This window comes from Eschrichtius robustus, chromosome 2 (genome assembly GCF_028021215.1).
Source record: "Eschrichtius robustus isolate mEscRob2 chromosome 2, mEscRob2.pri, whole genome shotgun sequence".
Taxonomy (NCBI): Eukaryota; Metazoa; Chordata; class Mammalia; order Artiodactyla; family Eschrichtiidae; genus Eschrichtius; species Eschrichtius robustus.
Genome location: NC_090825.1, coordinates 175,244,135 through 175,257,925, shown reverse-complemented (window position 1 = coordinate 175,257,925; position 13,791 = coordinate 175,244,135). Strand labels below are relative to the sequence as shown.

The following is a 13,791-nucleotide window of genomic DNA, read 5'->3' as shown; positions in this document are numbered from 1 at the left end:
ACCTGTGAGTACCTGAGTCAGGTCCTGCCCCTCCTCTGCCCACAGCCCTCCAGGGCTCTCACCTCCCTGAGGGTAAAAGCCCAAGTCTTCCCCATGGCCCACAAGGCCCTGTATGACCTTCCCTGTCCCCTCCCTGCCCTCCCCTCCTCCCTCTCTCCCCCTCGCTCACTCTGCTCCAGACACACAGGCCTCCTCGCTGTTCCTCCAACACACCAGGCATGGTTCTGCCCCAGGGCCTTTGCACATTTTGTTTCCTCTTCCTGGAATACCCTCTTGCCCACTCTTGTTCTCTTTGTTTAATCAGCTCCTTCACATTGTACTGTGAAATGTCACCTTCTCCGACAGACCTCCCCTGGCCACTGTTGATAGGGTAACAACACCTCCATCACTCTCAACCTTCCTGCATCTTTCCACAGCACTTATTACAACCTGACATTCGAACATATGTTTATTTGGTTCCTTGTCTGTCTCTCCCACTGGACTGACTGTGGGCTCCGTGAGGGCAGGCCTGGTCTGTCTGGGTCCCTGCTGAGTTCCAGTGCTGCCCAGCACATGACCCGGCACACAGTAGGCACTCAATAAATGCGTATTGTATATTGAATATTGACTGTGTAGACATCTGTGGATCATCCAGCTGCTAGGCTTTGTTTGGCCACTGCCAGCAACACCCTCTCCCAGCCCCAAGCCCCAAACCCCCACTGGTCACCATCCCATCCATCTCCTCCTACCCCTTGAGACCCTCCCTCGAGAGGGCCTGGAGAGGCAGGCCCTCCCACCACATCTTGAGCCTCCAGGACTGGCATCTGAGGCTCCTGCTCTCAAAACGTCACCCAGACTTGGTGGACCAAGCCTCTAGGGGCCCAGCGAGCATGACCCCCATAAACTCCAGGGTTACGCAGACAGCTGCAGTCCCTCCCCCACCCAGTGCCTCCACCCCAGGCTCTGGGACCAGCCCCTGCCCACCTCCACCATCTCACTGGCAATCTCGCCAAGCACCAGCCTCCACCATTTCCCAAAGCTGCCCCAGGGCTCTACATGTGCTGTTCCCACAGCCCAGCTGCCCTTCTCTGCAGACCCCTCCTTGGGTTGGGAGACCCACGCCTCTCGGGTCACCTTGGCCAGGGGACCTCTCTGGATACCCCAAACGGCCGGGTCAGAGTGTGGACAGCAAGGGTCAGGATGGGACTGTGGGGAAGGCAGGGGTAGTGGGGGAGATGGATGAACAGAAAAAGAAGAGAGAGGGAGACACACACAGAGAAAAACAGCAGAGACAAAAATGGACAGAGATGCAGAGAGACAGAGCGATGTAGAGAGACAGAGACAGAAAGAAGGAAAGGAAAGGAAATAAACAGGGACAGTGTCACAGAGAGAGGGAGAGACAGGAAACAAAGAGAGATCGTGAGAAAGACCGGCGAGGCTGGAGAGAGGCAGACAGAGTGAGAGAAAAGAAGAAAGCCTGCAGGGGGAATCGAGCCAGGCTCCCGGCCTTTCTCAGTGCCGGGCTCTCTCCAAGGAGTCCACAAGGACGAAAAGGATCCCCAGTCCACCCTTCCGCAACCATCCCACCCACAACACCCTGACCCCAGCTAGTCCCTCCAGGCCTCCCCCCAGCCCTGACCCACTTCCCGCCCCACCGGGGACGCCAGCCAGGCGCTCCTGTGCCCCGCCGTCTCCCCCCGCATTCCCCACCCAGGACCCCAGCCAGGCTCTCCTGTGCCCCCCAGGCCCCGCCCATCCTGACCTACCTCCCGCCCCACCGGGGACGCCAGCCAGGCGCTCCTGTGCCCCGCCGTCTCCCCCCAGCCCTGACTCACCCCTCACCGGGGACCCCAGCCAGGGCCCCCTATCCCCCCAACCCCAGGCCCCCGCTCCCAGGTCGCCCCCCAGTCCCCGCCCCCGGCCACCTGGGGTCGCTGACGAGCAGCAGCACCGAGCCGTCCTGCAGGCGCACGTCGCGCACCGTCTGGTGGTCGTCCAGCCGCCGCGCGTTGTAGTAGAAGGTGCGCTTCCAGGAGCTCACGCCCTGGCCCACGAGCTGGGCGCGCAGGTCGCTGAGCGTGTCCCGCGGCCGCACCGTGAGCGGCAGCAGCAGCGCCTCGTCCGCTAGGTGCACCTGGATGTGGTAGCGCTTCCAGCGCGACAGGCCCCGCCGCAGCCCCTCCATGGCCCCCACCGGACACTCGGACCCGGCCCGGGCCCTCGGACCCGGCCCGGGCCCCGCACGCCCTCCGCACCCGCCCAACCGGCCCGGCCGCCCGATCCCGCCGCGCCCGCGCCCGCGCCCAGCCTGCCCGGGCACGCCCAGCTCGCAAACTGGAGGCCCCACGAGGGCGGGGCGCGGCGGGTGGACCCGCGGGCCCCTAGCCCCCACCCGCAGACGCCCCTTAGTTTACGTCGACCTGTATTAAGTGCCTACTGCGAGCCAGGCGGATGGAGGCGCCCCGGGTGACCCGGGACGAAACGCACGAAAAGGAGCCGCATCATAAAGATAAATATGTAAATGCACAGTGCATCCGATCGTGGGAAGTGGCAGGGAGGGACCAGAAGAGGAAGAGAGCTCGAGACTGGCCGGCTATTTTAGGGATCAAGGTCAAGGGAGGCCTCTCTGTGGAGGTGGCATTTGAATGGAGATCTGAAGGAGGAATGAGCCGACCACACACAGAGTCATGATCAAGAGTACTTACTGCAGGCTGAGATGGGAACAGCCTGTGCAAAGGTCCTGGGGCAGGACGGAGCCTGCCTGTTGGAGGAACAGCGAGGAGGCCTGTGTGGCTGGAGCAGAGCGAGCGAGGGGGAGACAGGGAGGAGGGGGGTCAGGGAGGGGATGGGGCAGGTCATGCAGGACCTTGTGGGCCACGGGGAGGACTTGGGCTTTTTTCCCGAGGGAGGTGGGAGCCCTGGAGGGACATGTCTGAGGTTTGTATTTGTCACTCACATATTTGACTCTCATTTACTCCCTTATTTCCTTCAAGACATATTCAACCAGTACTTATTCTGTGTCCGGGCTGGGCTGGGCAATGCTGGGCACCAGAGAAATCCCAACCTAGGGCCCTGCCCTCAAGGGTCACCCAGTTGAGGGTGAAGGACCCAGAGCTGGACACAGACATTCCCAGTACTATGTGGTCAGGGTTTGAGTAGTAGGAGAGACCCCAGGCTAGGAAAGGCCAGTAGCGGGGGAGATGGCTTTCCAGATGAGTAGGCATTGGAGCCCTGGGGCTTTGACAGGTGAGTAGAAGTTCAACACTCCCACCAAGGAGGTACCTGCCCATGATCACCAACTATATAGTTCACTGTGTGCCTAGTGGGGAGAAGCAAGAGTCAAAGCTTGTGGCCAGTGACAGTCAGGGGAGGCTTCCATGCTGTCCTCCCCCGACCCCTGCAACCCCTTTCTCAGGCCCCGCCAGCCTCTCCAGTCTTACTTATCTAAGCACCCTCTCCCTGAAAGCCTTCCTTGACCGCTGCCTGCCCTTCTCCACAGCCATACCTACCAGGACAGGACTGACCAGTTCTGGGTATCCAGAATGTTGACTTGACCTCAGAGATTCAGTCTGTACTTAGAAGCTAGTTATGATGGAGCCCAGTGGGAACTCCTCCTCCAGCAGTGGCCAAGAGTGGGGGAGGGAGGCTGAGGCCAGAACAGGGCAGTGGGCAGATCGAGGGCTCTAATCCCGACCCTGACCCTTGGAAGTTCCTCAGGAAGGAACTTAACCTCCCTGGGCCTCGATATCACCATCTGTCCAATGGGGTTGTTATGAGGAATAAATTACTGCACATAAGCACTTAGAAATGTTCCTGAAGCATAGTCGCTGGCTAATTGGCTACGCTGAGAGTCAAGTGCAATTGAAAAGCAAATAAAAACAAAAATAGCAAACAGAAAAAAAAAAAAAAAAAACACGGGCTAAGTGACAGATGGCCTTCTAGGTACATGATTTAAAAAATAAATAAATAAAAGCTTCCCTTAATTCTCACATGACACTATTATCTCCCATTTTACAGATGAGTAAAGTGAGGCTCAGAGAGAGTGACTTCCCTGAGGATACACAGTGAAAAATGGCAGAGCCAGGACTTGAAGCCTAGCCACCTGGTTTCAGTCATCATGCTATTGTCCACTTAACTACACAGCTTCTTAGACAACCATCAGATTTCAGCTGGAGATTTTAAAGGTAGCTAAGAGCAAAATTAATTTCAGATGGATCACCCACCAACCAAGCAAAAAGAAAAAAAGAGAGAGAGAGAGAAACTATTAAACTACTAGAAGAAAATGTGGAAGTTAAAAATAATAATAATCCCAGTGTGCTGAAGCATGACATGACACCTTTAATGATTTAAAAGATTAATAACTGACTACAGGACTTCCCTGGTGGCGCAGTAGTTAAGAATCTGCCTGCCAATGCAGGGGACACAGGTTCGAGCCCTCGTCCAGGAAGATCCCACATGCCATGGAGCAACTAAGCCCGTGCACCACAACTACTAAGCCTGAGCTCTAGAGCCTGCAAGCCACAACTACTGAAGCCCGTGCGCCTAGAGCCTGTGCTCTGCAACAAGAGAAGTCATGGCAATGAGAAGCCTGCGCACCACAATGAAGAGCAGCACCCGCTCGCCACAACTAGAGAAAGCCCACGCGCAGCAACGAAGACCCAACACAGCCAAAAACAAATAAATAAAATAAATAAATTTTTTTGAAAAAGATTAATAACTGACTACAGGACATCCCTGGTGGCGCAGTGGTTAAGAATATGCATGCCAGGGCTTCCCTGGTGGCGCAGTGGTGGAGAATCTGCCTGCCAATGCAGGGGACACGGGTTCGAGCCCTGGTCTGGGAAGATCCCACATGCCACGGAGCAACTGGGCCCGTGAGCCACAATTACTGAGCCTGCGCGTCTGGAGCCTGTGCTCCACAACAAGAGAGGCCGCGATGGAGAGAGGCCCGCGCACCGCGATGAAGAGTGGTCCCCACTTGCCGCAACTAGAGAAAGCCCTCGCACAGAAACGAAGACTCAACACAGTCATAAATAAATAAATAAATAAATAAAAGAACGTGAATTTCTTTAAAAAAAAAAAAAAAGAATATGCATGCCAATGCAGGGGACACGGGTTTGAGCCCTGGTCCAGGAAGATCCCACATGCTGTGGAGCAACAAAGCCCGTGCACCACAACTACTGAGCCCGCGTGCCACAACTACTGAAGCCCGTGCGCCTAGAGCCCGTGCTTCGCAACAAGAGAAGCCACCACAATGAGAAGCCTGTGCACCGCAATGAAGAGTAGCCCCCGCTCGCCGCAACCAGAGAAAGCCCGCGCACAGCAACGAAGACCCAATGCAGCCAAAAATAAATAAATAAATACATTTATTTTTAAAAAAAGATTAATAACTGACTACATACAAATGTAAAATTCCTATAGACACACATACATAAACACACACAAATACTAGAAGGTCAATCGACAAAGGAAAACTTTTCCAAGACATGATAGACAAAAGACTGATTTCCTTAATATGTAAAAATCTTCCAGGTATCAATAAGGGCCAACAATTCAATAGAAAAAGAGGCAAAGGACATGAACAGTTTCTGAAAAGGAAATATAAATGTCTTCCAAGCATATGAAAGGGAGTTCATTCTCACTCATGGTAAGGTCAATACAAAATAAAACTATCATGAAATACTTTTTAAAAATCTATCAGGTTGCTAAGGATGAAAAAGTTTGATAATTCACCAGGTTGCTGGGGTTTGGGGAAGAGAGCAATATTATGCATTGGGGTTTGGAGTGTGAAATGGCGTAATCTCTCTGATAATAGCTATTGAAATGAGAAGTCGCTATATCCCTTCTGGGACTCTACCCAGGTGCCCAAGGATGGATTACAGTACAACACACACGCTGAGCAATTTACATGTAATCCACAAGAAAACCTGAGGCTGATCTCACTGAACAAAGGAGGGAAACTGAGGCCCAGAGGAGGGACAGAATGAGGGCCCAGGCTGGTGTACACTGTCTCAGGGAGAGTGGGCGGGCTGGCTCTACCTGTGGCACTGGGTCACCACGGTCCCAGCCACCTCCCTTGTCAGGCTAAGCTCCAGGTTTCAGGCAACACACCTGCTGGTGTTTAGAACAGGTCAGAGCAAGACCCAGAGACGCTTGGCTTTAACATATGGAGGCCAAGCCAGCCACGCTGAGCCCTGTGAGTGCTGGGTGCCAGTTCCAATTAATCCTGACTTTCTCATTAAGCCGTTAGGAAAAGCCAGGTGGCTCCGGGCGGCAGGCCCTCTGCCTGGGTCGCTGGATTAGAGGGATCATGGTTTCTGCCTTGAGACAGTGTATTATCTGTCATGGGCGATTATGGAAGACCCAAGCGGGCAGTGACAAGCTTGGTGAATCCCTGAGTTCTGGAACCTGGGAGGCTCAGAATCGTGGGATCTCCAAAATCGTGGACTCCCAGAATCTTGGAGTGCCTGGCATTCTAGATCCTCAAAACAGTCTCCCCTCCTCCCGAACATTTTAGAATCCTAGAGGGAATTCCCTGGTGGTCCAGTGGTTAGGACTCAGCACCTTTACTGTCGGGGCCCAGGTTCGAGCCCTGATCAGGGAACTAAGATCCCCCAAGCCATGCAGCATGGCCAAAAAAAAAAAAAAAAAAGAATCCTAGAGCAGGGATCCTGAATGGCATTCAACACATCGCTTCTGGCTGTCTTGCAGGGAAAAGAATGCATGGATCGCCAGAGGCAGAAGGCATATGTGTGGATGTGGGCCTGCACCCCACTAATACTGCAGGCAGATAGGAAGGGAGGGGCGGCGCTCTGCTAACTTGCCCCTATCTGTGACATACCCACTGAACTTGGCATTGCCAAATTCTCGAATCACAAATAGCCTCTTGTGACACAGGCTTCTTACCTAGACTTGTCCCCTTGGATCAGAGGTCTCTCAAACCGGAAGCCCAGGGGCTGAATGTGTTTCTGGTTTTTGTTTTTTTTCTGGGGCTGGGGGCCCACATAATGTTTACAAGAAGAACTTGTGAATGAGTTTTTCCATATAAGGAGCTCCACTGGATACAGTGCAATACTACTCAGCCATTAAAAAAAAAAAAAGAATGAAATAATGCCCTTTGCAGCAACATGGATGCAACCAGAAATTATCATACTAAGTGAAGTAAGTCAGACAGAGAAAGACAAATACCATATGACATCACTTGTATGTGGAATCTAAAATATGCCACAAATGAACCTGTCTACGAAACAGAAACCGACTCACAGACATAGGGAACAGACTTGTGGTTGGCAAGGGGGTGGGGGGATGGGGGAGGGATGGATTGGGAGTTTAGGGTTAACAGATGCAAACTATTATATATAGAATGGATAAACAACAAGGTCCTACTGTATAGCACAGGGAACTATGTTCAATATCCTGGGATAAACCATAATGGAAAAGAATATAAAGAAGAATGTATATATGCGTATAAGTGAGTCACTTTGCTGTACAGCAGAAATTAACACAACATTGTAAATCAACTATACATCAATAAAAAAATTTTTTTTAAAAAGACGCTCCATTCGGCCCCCAATCCTAGTGGCATCTGTGGACCCTCCATGATAGGGATGTGAATTCCCTATAACCCTAGGTCCAACTCACTCCTTGAGTGAGTTTGCTCTCCCTAGACCAGTGATAGTACTAACTTTATATCCTCCTTTTAAGATCAAGAAAGTGAGTCCCAGGAGCATCTGTTTGCCAAGGTCCCCCACCTCCCAGGGAGAAGCTGAAAAGGCTTTGGAAAAAGCGAATGGACATCCCATCAAGCTTTACAAATAGTTATCCCATGGGTCCCTGCCACCAATCCTATGAGGTCTGTACTTGTTATCCCATTTCTCAGATGACAACACTGAGTCTTGGAGAGGGAAATCACTTTCCCAAAGCCACACCTGAAGGTAGAGCCCCTGGAACATGGCAAGAGTGAGTTAATGGAAAGGCTCAGGGTGCCTCTCTATCTGGAGGTGGTGCAAAAAGGAAAATGTGGTGCTTGGGGGTGGCTTTGGGAAGGGTGTGGAGAGGAGATTGGATTTCCGTCTAAAGGCAGTGAGGAGCCATGGGAGTGTTTGAAGCAAGGGAGTGGCTTCAAAAATCTAATTTATATGTTAGAAATGTCCCTAACAGGACTTCCCTGGTGGTCCAGTGGTTAAGACTCCGTGCTTCCAGGGCAGGGGGCACGGGTTCGATCCCTGGTCAGGGAAGTTCCACATGCTGCGCCGTGCGGCCAAAAAAAAAAAAAAGAAAAAGAAATGTCCCTGACAGTGCTGAATCCAGTTCAGAAGATGGATACATTGTCTCAGCTAAGGAGCTGAGAAAGGCTTTGTCTCAGGTCAAAATGCTCTCTTCCTAGCTACTATTTCTTGGACCCATCTGTCCCCCTCCACTGGGTTTTTGTAAGGAATTCATTGCTAGGATGTCTGACAAATGAGGATTCATGGTGGTCCCTGTTGATAAATTGTGTTATTCCAGTTTAGCTCTATTAGAAACAAAGGCTATTTGCCAGTAACATTTTTAAAGTGGCATCCTTCATATATAAAGAGTTGTGAGAAATAAATAAGAATAGAGACATGCAAAGAACATGGATGCCACTTTGAACACACAAAAGACATAGATGGGAAATTGTAAAAAAAAAAACAAAAAAAAAGGACGAAGACTTACATGAAAAAGTGTTTAACCACTCTAGAATTCTCACTATAATAGTCAAAAAAGATATCTGATCATATTAGATTCTGTGAGGCTACAAGGCAATTGACATTCACCTCTGTTACTGTGTAAGTTAGTACTATCTTTCTGGAAGGCAAGATGGCAAAATTATCGAAAGCAAATTGATGGATAGTAACTAATTGTCATGACTCACCATTGTTGAGTGACAAGTGAACTTCATTTATTATGTTTTCCCCACTAGAACAGAAAGTCTGCTAAGGCAGGCATCCTTGTCTGTTTTGTTCACTGCTGAGTCCCTGGTGTTTGGGACAGCAACTGGCTTTGATTTATATACCCATCATGATCTAATCTTCTCATTTTTCTGTACAGTGAAGTTTGAGAACCAGTGGACTAGACCAAAAGGGAAGTTTGTGTGCAGGCAGATATCTGAGTATCCACTTATTTGGGTCTTTAAGACAACCCTCAGATCCCTAGTGGTGAGTGGAAAGTTCTCAGGGGCTCCCACTGACCCATGGGTTAGTGGATGTGTTTGTAGTTAAAAGGATCAAAAGAGATGATTTCTGATACTTACTAGGTCCTTAGGCTGTGTGCCAGGCAGTGTTTGAAGAGCTTTACAAACCTCAACTCACTTAATCACTTCACAGCAATGCTATGAGGCTGGTATTAATTTCAGGCCCATTTCACAGATGAGGAAACTGAGTCCACAGCATGAAAGCAGCACAAAGTAGGTGCTTGGGTTTAGCAGAACCTAAATCTTGCTCAGTCAGCTCCATGAACACCCATCCTTGTCGCTCCAGGGAGCACTTCCTCTGGCATCCCAGGAGAGACTCTGGACACCATTAAGTCTCCATAAATGTTTTGGTTCTCAAATTTCTTGGGTGACTCCGTGCAGAGCTGCCAGGGAAGGTGAGAGGAGAAGAGAGTGTCAGGTTTCTGGGGGCATGGAGATACCAGACACACAGAGACGCCCACAGCCCCTCACACACACACACAAACACCACACACACCTTGAGACAAAACAAGACACACACAGAGACTGGCTAGATGCACACCCCAAGACACACACACACACACACACAGACCAATGCAAACACACTCCCAAGACAAGCACAGATACGCCCAGGAGACATGCACAGAGCCTTGGCGGGGGGGTGGCCAGTTTATGGGGGCTCTGGACACCCTCGATCCCTGCGGAAGCCCCTACTCCAGCCTCCACCTCCGTCCCCACTCTGGGGTCCAGGGCCTCCCGCTAAGGCGGCAGTGGAGCAATAGAGGAACCGCAGGCAGAGAGAAAGGAACTCGGGCTGCAGGAAGGGCCAGGCAGGGACGGCTGCGGTGCAGCGTGTGGCTCTCTGGCGCCACCCGGTGGGCACAGGGGGCACAGCAGCCCCTGCGGCTCAACATCTCTGCGGGTCTCTGGGTCCCGTGGTATCCATCGGTGTCAGCTTTGTCTCTCTCTGCGTCTGTGTGTCTCTATTTCTCTGTGTTTCACTCTCTGTCTCTCTTCTCTGTGCGTTGCTGCCTCTTTTTCCTTCTGTGTCTGTCTCTTTCTGTCTCTCTACAGCTCTGTTTCTTTTGTATCTCTCCATCTCTTTGTCTCCCTCTCTCTCCCACTCTTCCCCCCACCTCTTCATCTATAACTGAGCTACCCCCCCATTAGCCACATCCCCCGTGCCCTGTCCCCCCATGGCATCTTGGCACTTCCTGCCATCCATGACTCAGTCCAGGTGGAGAGTGATGAACAACTTCATCAGCTTTGTAGCCGGCCTGCTCCTACTTCCTATATTCTGGTCCTTGGGGAGGGGACCCCATGCCTGCAGGCTGCACGGGGTTCCCCTGCTGTTATCTTTGTCCAGATAACCTGGCCATGAGCCCACCTTCCACAGGGCTGGCGGCTGCTGGCTCCCCAGAGGCAGAAAGTGCTGGTTGCATGGGGGCTGGGGGCAGGGCCAGTGAATATTTGGACCCCCAAGCAAGGAAGGGCCCAGGGAGAGACAGTGACGGACACCCTTGAACCCTGCTGAAACATGCCATGGCCTGTGGGCTGGTGGCCTGATCCCTGACCTGCCCAGGACTTCGGAGATCACTCTGACCCCAAGTCACCCACATTCCTGCTTGCTGAGTTTCTCCAAGGTGCTGCACCTATTCCTTCCTGGGGGCTCCTGCACATTCTGTTCCCTCTCCTGGAATGCCCTTCCAGTCACCTCCTTCAGGAAGCCAGGCTCACTCCACCTCCTGCTTGAAACCCTCCCTTGGGCTCCAAAGAGCAGATCTGTCTCAGTCATGGTCACTGCTGCGTCCCTGGCACAGAACCTGACACACAGGAAATGCCTTTGGCTCTAAACAGATAAGCTCTCGTGAGCCCAGCTCTCCCATCTTGCCTTGCTGGGGGTGTGGGCCTTGGCCTAATGGGCTGCTTGTCACTCTGTGCCCTGTTTTCCCAAGAACAGGGGGTGAGGGGACTTTTTCTGGGCCACCTGTGAAACCTGCCCTGCTGGGTCTCATTTCAGCCGAGTCTGTAAATATTTGGTCCACCATGGCTGGCAGCATCCAGGCGGAGGAAGCTTCAGTGCGTTTTACGAGCCTCCCCACGGGGGCCCAACGTGAGGTTTCTGTGGCTGAGTATGTGGGGAGCCCGGCAGTTTCACGGCTGGTTGGCACGAGGTGGGTCTGACTGCAGGATTGGAAGCAGCTGCGAGGCACCATCAGTGGCTGCTGGCACTTAACCCCACAGCGTGCAGCTTTGCAGAGGCCCAAACAGGCCTCTTGTTCGAAAAACTGTTAATGCAACATTATAGATCACAGCTGTGGTGGGAATGGGGGCCGATCCGACCCCTTCCCCAAGTCTGCAAGGAGGCGGAAGGCCCCAGTTTAGACCTGGCTCTTCTTGGAGAATGAAATGCAACCACAGTCGTTGGCTAAGCACCCACTAGATGCTGGGTACTGTGCAAAGCACTTTAAATTTTATTTATTTATTTATTTGTTGGCCATGTCCCACAGCGTGTGGGGGTCTTAGTTCCCTTATAAGGGATCGAACCCATGCCCCCTGCGGTGGAAGCGCGGAGCCTTAACCACTGGACCACGAGGGAAGTCCCGCAAAGCGCTTTAAATGCATCATCTCCTTGTGTCCTCAGAAATCCCCCTGCCCATTTTACAATGAGAAAACTCAGGTGTTCAAGGTAACGGGCTCAAGGTCATCCAGGTGGCGAAGGGCTGAGCTGGGATTATTTATTCTCCGGCCTGGCTTGGTCTCACATAAGTCACCTGGCCTGCACGGGGGCCTCCCCGACAGGGCCGCGGTGAAGATCCCCTGGAAACCTCTTCTCGCCAGCATCCCAGGAGTGACTGGAGGGAGGGCCTGAATCAGATCAGTAGATCAGAGTTGGGGCCTGGGAACCTGCATTTTAAACAAGGACCTCCTGGGGAATTCCCTGGTGGTCCAGTGGTTAGGACTCAGCGCTTTCACTGCCAGGGCCCGGGTTCAATCCCTGGTCAGGGAACTAAGATCCTGCAAGCTGCGTGGCACGGCCAAAAAATTTTTTTAAAAATTAAAGATAAATAAACAAGCACCTCCCTCCACCCCCAGGTAACTCTTGCTAGAGGTGTTCCTTGGTCCTTCCTCAGGAACAGCAGCCTTACTACTGCACACGTCCCAACTTTTGCGGTGCTCCCTCTCAATCTCAGCAGGGATCGTCTGCCACCTGGTGTTTACTGAAGACACTACAAGATTTGGTGTCCTCGTCAGACATTCTAAACTAGGGGAATTTTCTGCCAGGCCCCGTAAGACCCAATAGGCCAGACAAGGAATAAAATGTTCTGAAAACTTGAAGATACAGAATTTTTGTGTTCTTTCTCTCTTTCTCCTGTCTGTAGATTCGATAAGCATTTACTATGTGTCTACCACATTCCAGGTGTATTAACCATGTCTTTATTTTCTGGTTTTTGATGCTTTGACATCTGGGGCCTCACTCACCCTGGAGGGACAGCCCCCCCCCCCCAGGGCCAGCTAATTCCCAGAGACAGCAAACAAGTCCCCCTAGAGTGCCTTTCACATGCAAACCAGCCAATCCAGAGCTCACACCCCAACTCCCCCCCTCCCACACTCGGGGGTGCCCCAATCCCAAGCCTGCTTATCCCCACGTCACCTGTTCCTTCCCATGGAAACCACAATAAAGGCCCTGGTCCAGGGACTTCCCTGGTGGTCCAGTGGTTAAGACTCTGCTCTCCCAATGCAGGGGGCCTGGGTCTGATCCCTGGTCAGGGAACTAATATCCCACATGCTGCAAGTAAGAGCCCACATGCCGTAACTAAAAAGATCCCACGTGCTGCAACTAAGACCTGGTGCAGCCAAATAAATAAATAAATAAATATATATTTTTTAAAGGCTCTGGTCTACATTTTCCCCTCCCTCTGACTCACCCTGGTGCTTCTCTGTGTGGCCCTGCCTGGCATGGATTGCCCTCCCCCTCCTCTTGGGGAATGTAACCAAAAAAAAAAGTTTTCCGTAGCAGTCATCTCTTGATCTGTTGTCCTCACTACACCTGTGCAACCATAAAATCTATGTTTTGAAACTCCAGGCACTGGAGAGACAGCTGAGAACGAGGGAGAATGAATGCCTGCCCCAGTGACGCGTACATTCCTGCCCCAGTGACGCGTACATTACATTGTCCTCACTACACCTGTGTAACAATAAAATCTATGTTTTGAAACTCCAGGCACTGGAGAGACAGCTGAGAACGAGGGAGAATGAATGCCTGCCCCAGTGACGCGTACATTCCACGGGAGGGTGTGGACAATATGCTATGAGGACAGACTGGTGTGACAATGATGAGGTAGGAGGGGAGTGGTCGGGGGGACCTCCTGGAGGAGGAGGTAGGATCTGAGCCCCAACCTGCAAGAGGAGAAAGAGCCGTCAGCCATGGCCACACCCACACCACCTTGTGCTGAACTCACTGGACCCTGGTTCACTCATCATCCTGGAAGTTCTGTGAAAGGGGAAGCAGCTCAGGTCCCCCAGTGCTTTGTGCAGTAGTACAAAGTGGTCTCTGCTGTGTCTATATTTGCCGCCAGAGGCAAACACGGGGCGGCTGCGTCTGATGTGGATTTGAGGAC

At 52.0% G+C, this 13,791-nt stretch overlaps 1 protein-coding gene across 1 annotated transcript; it reads right to left on the bottom strand.

Annotated features, from left to right (window-relative positions):
• Window positions 1–1,843: 1,843 nt before the first annotated feature.
• On the bottom strand, window positions 1,844–2,164 carry TINCR (TINCR ubiquitin domain containing). The gene has a single exon (XM_068535022.1). The coding sequence runs from the start codon at window positions 2,162–2,164 to the stop codon at window positions 1,844–1,846; it is 321 nt and encodes a 106-aa protein (XP_068391123.1).
• Between the last annotated feature and the right edge of the window lie 11,627 nt (window positions 2,165–13,791).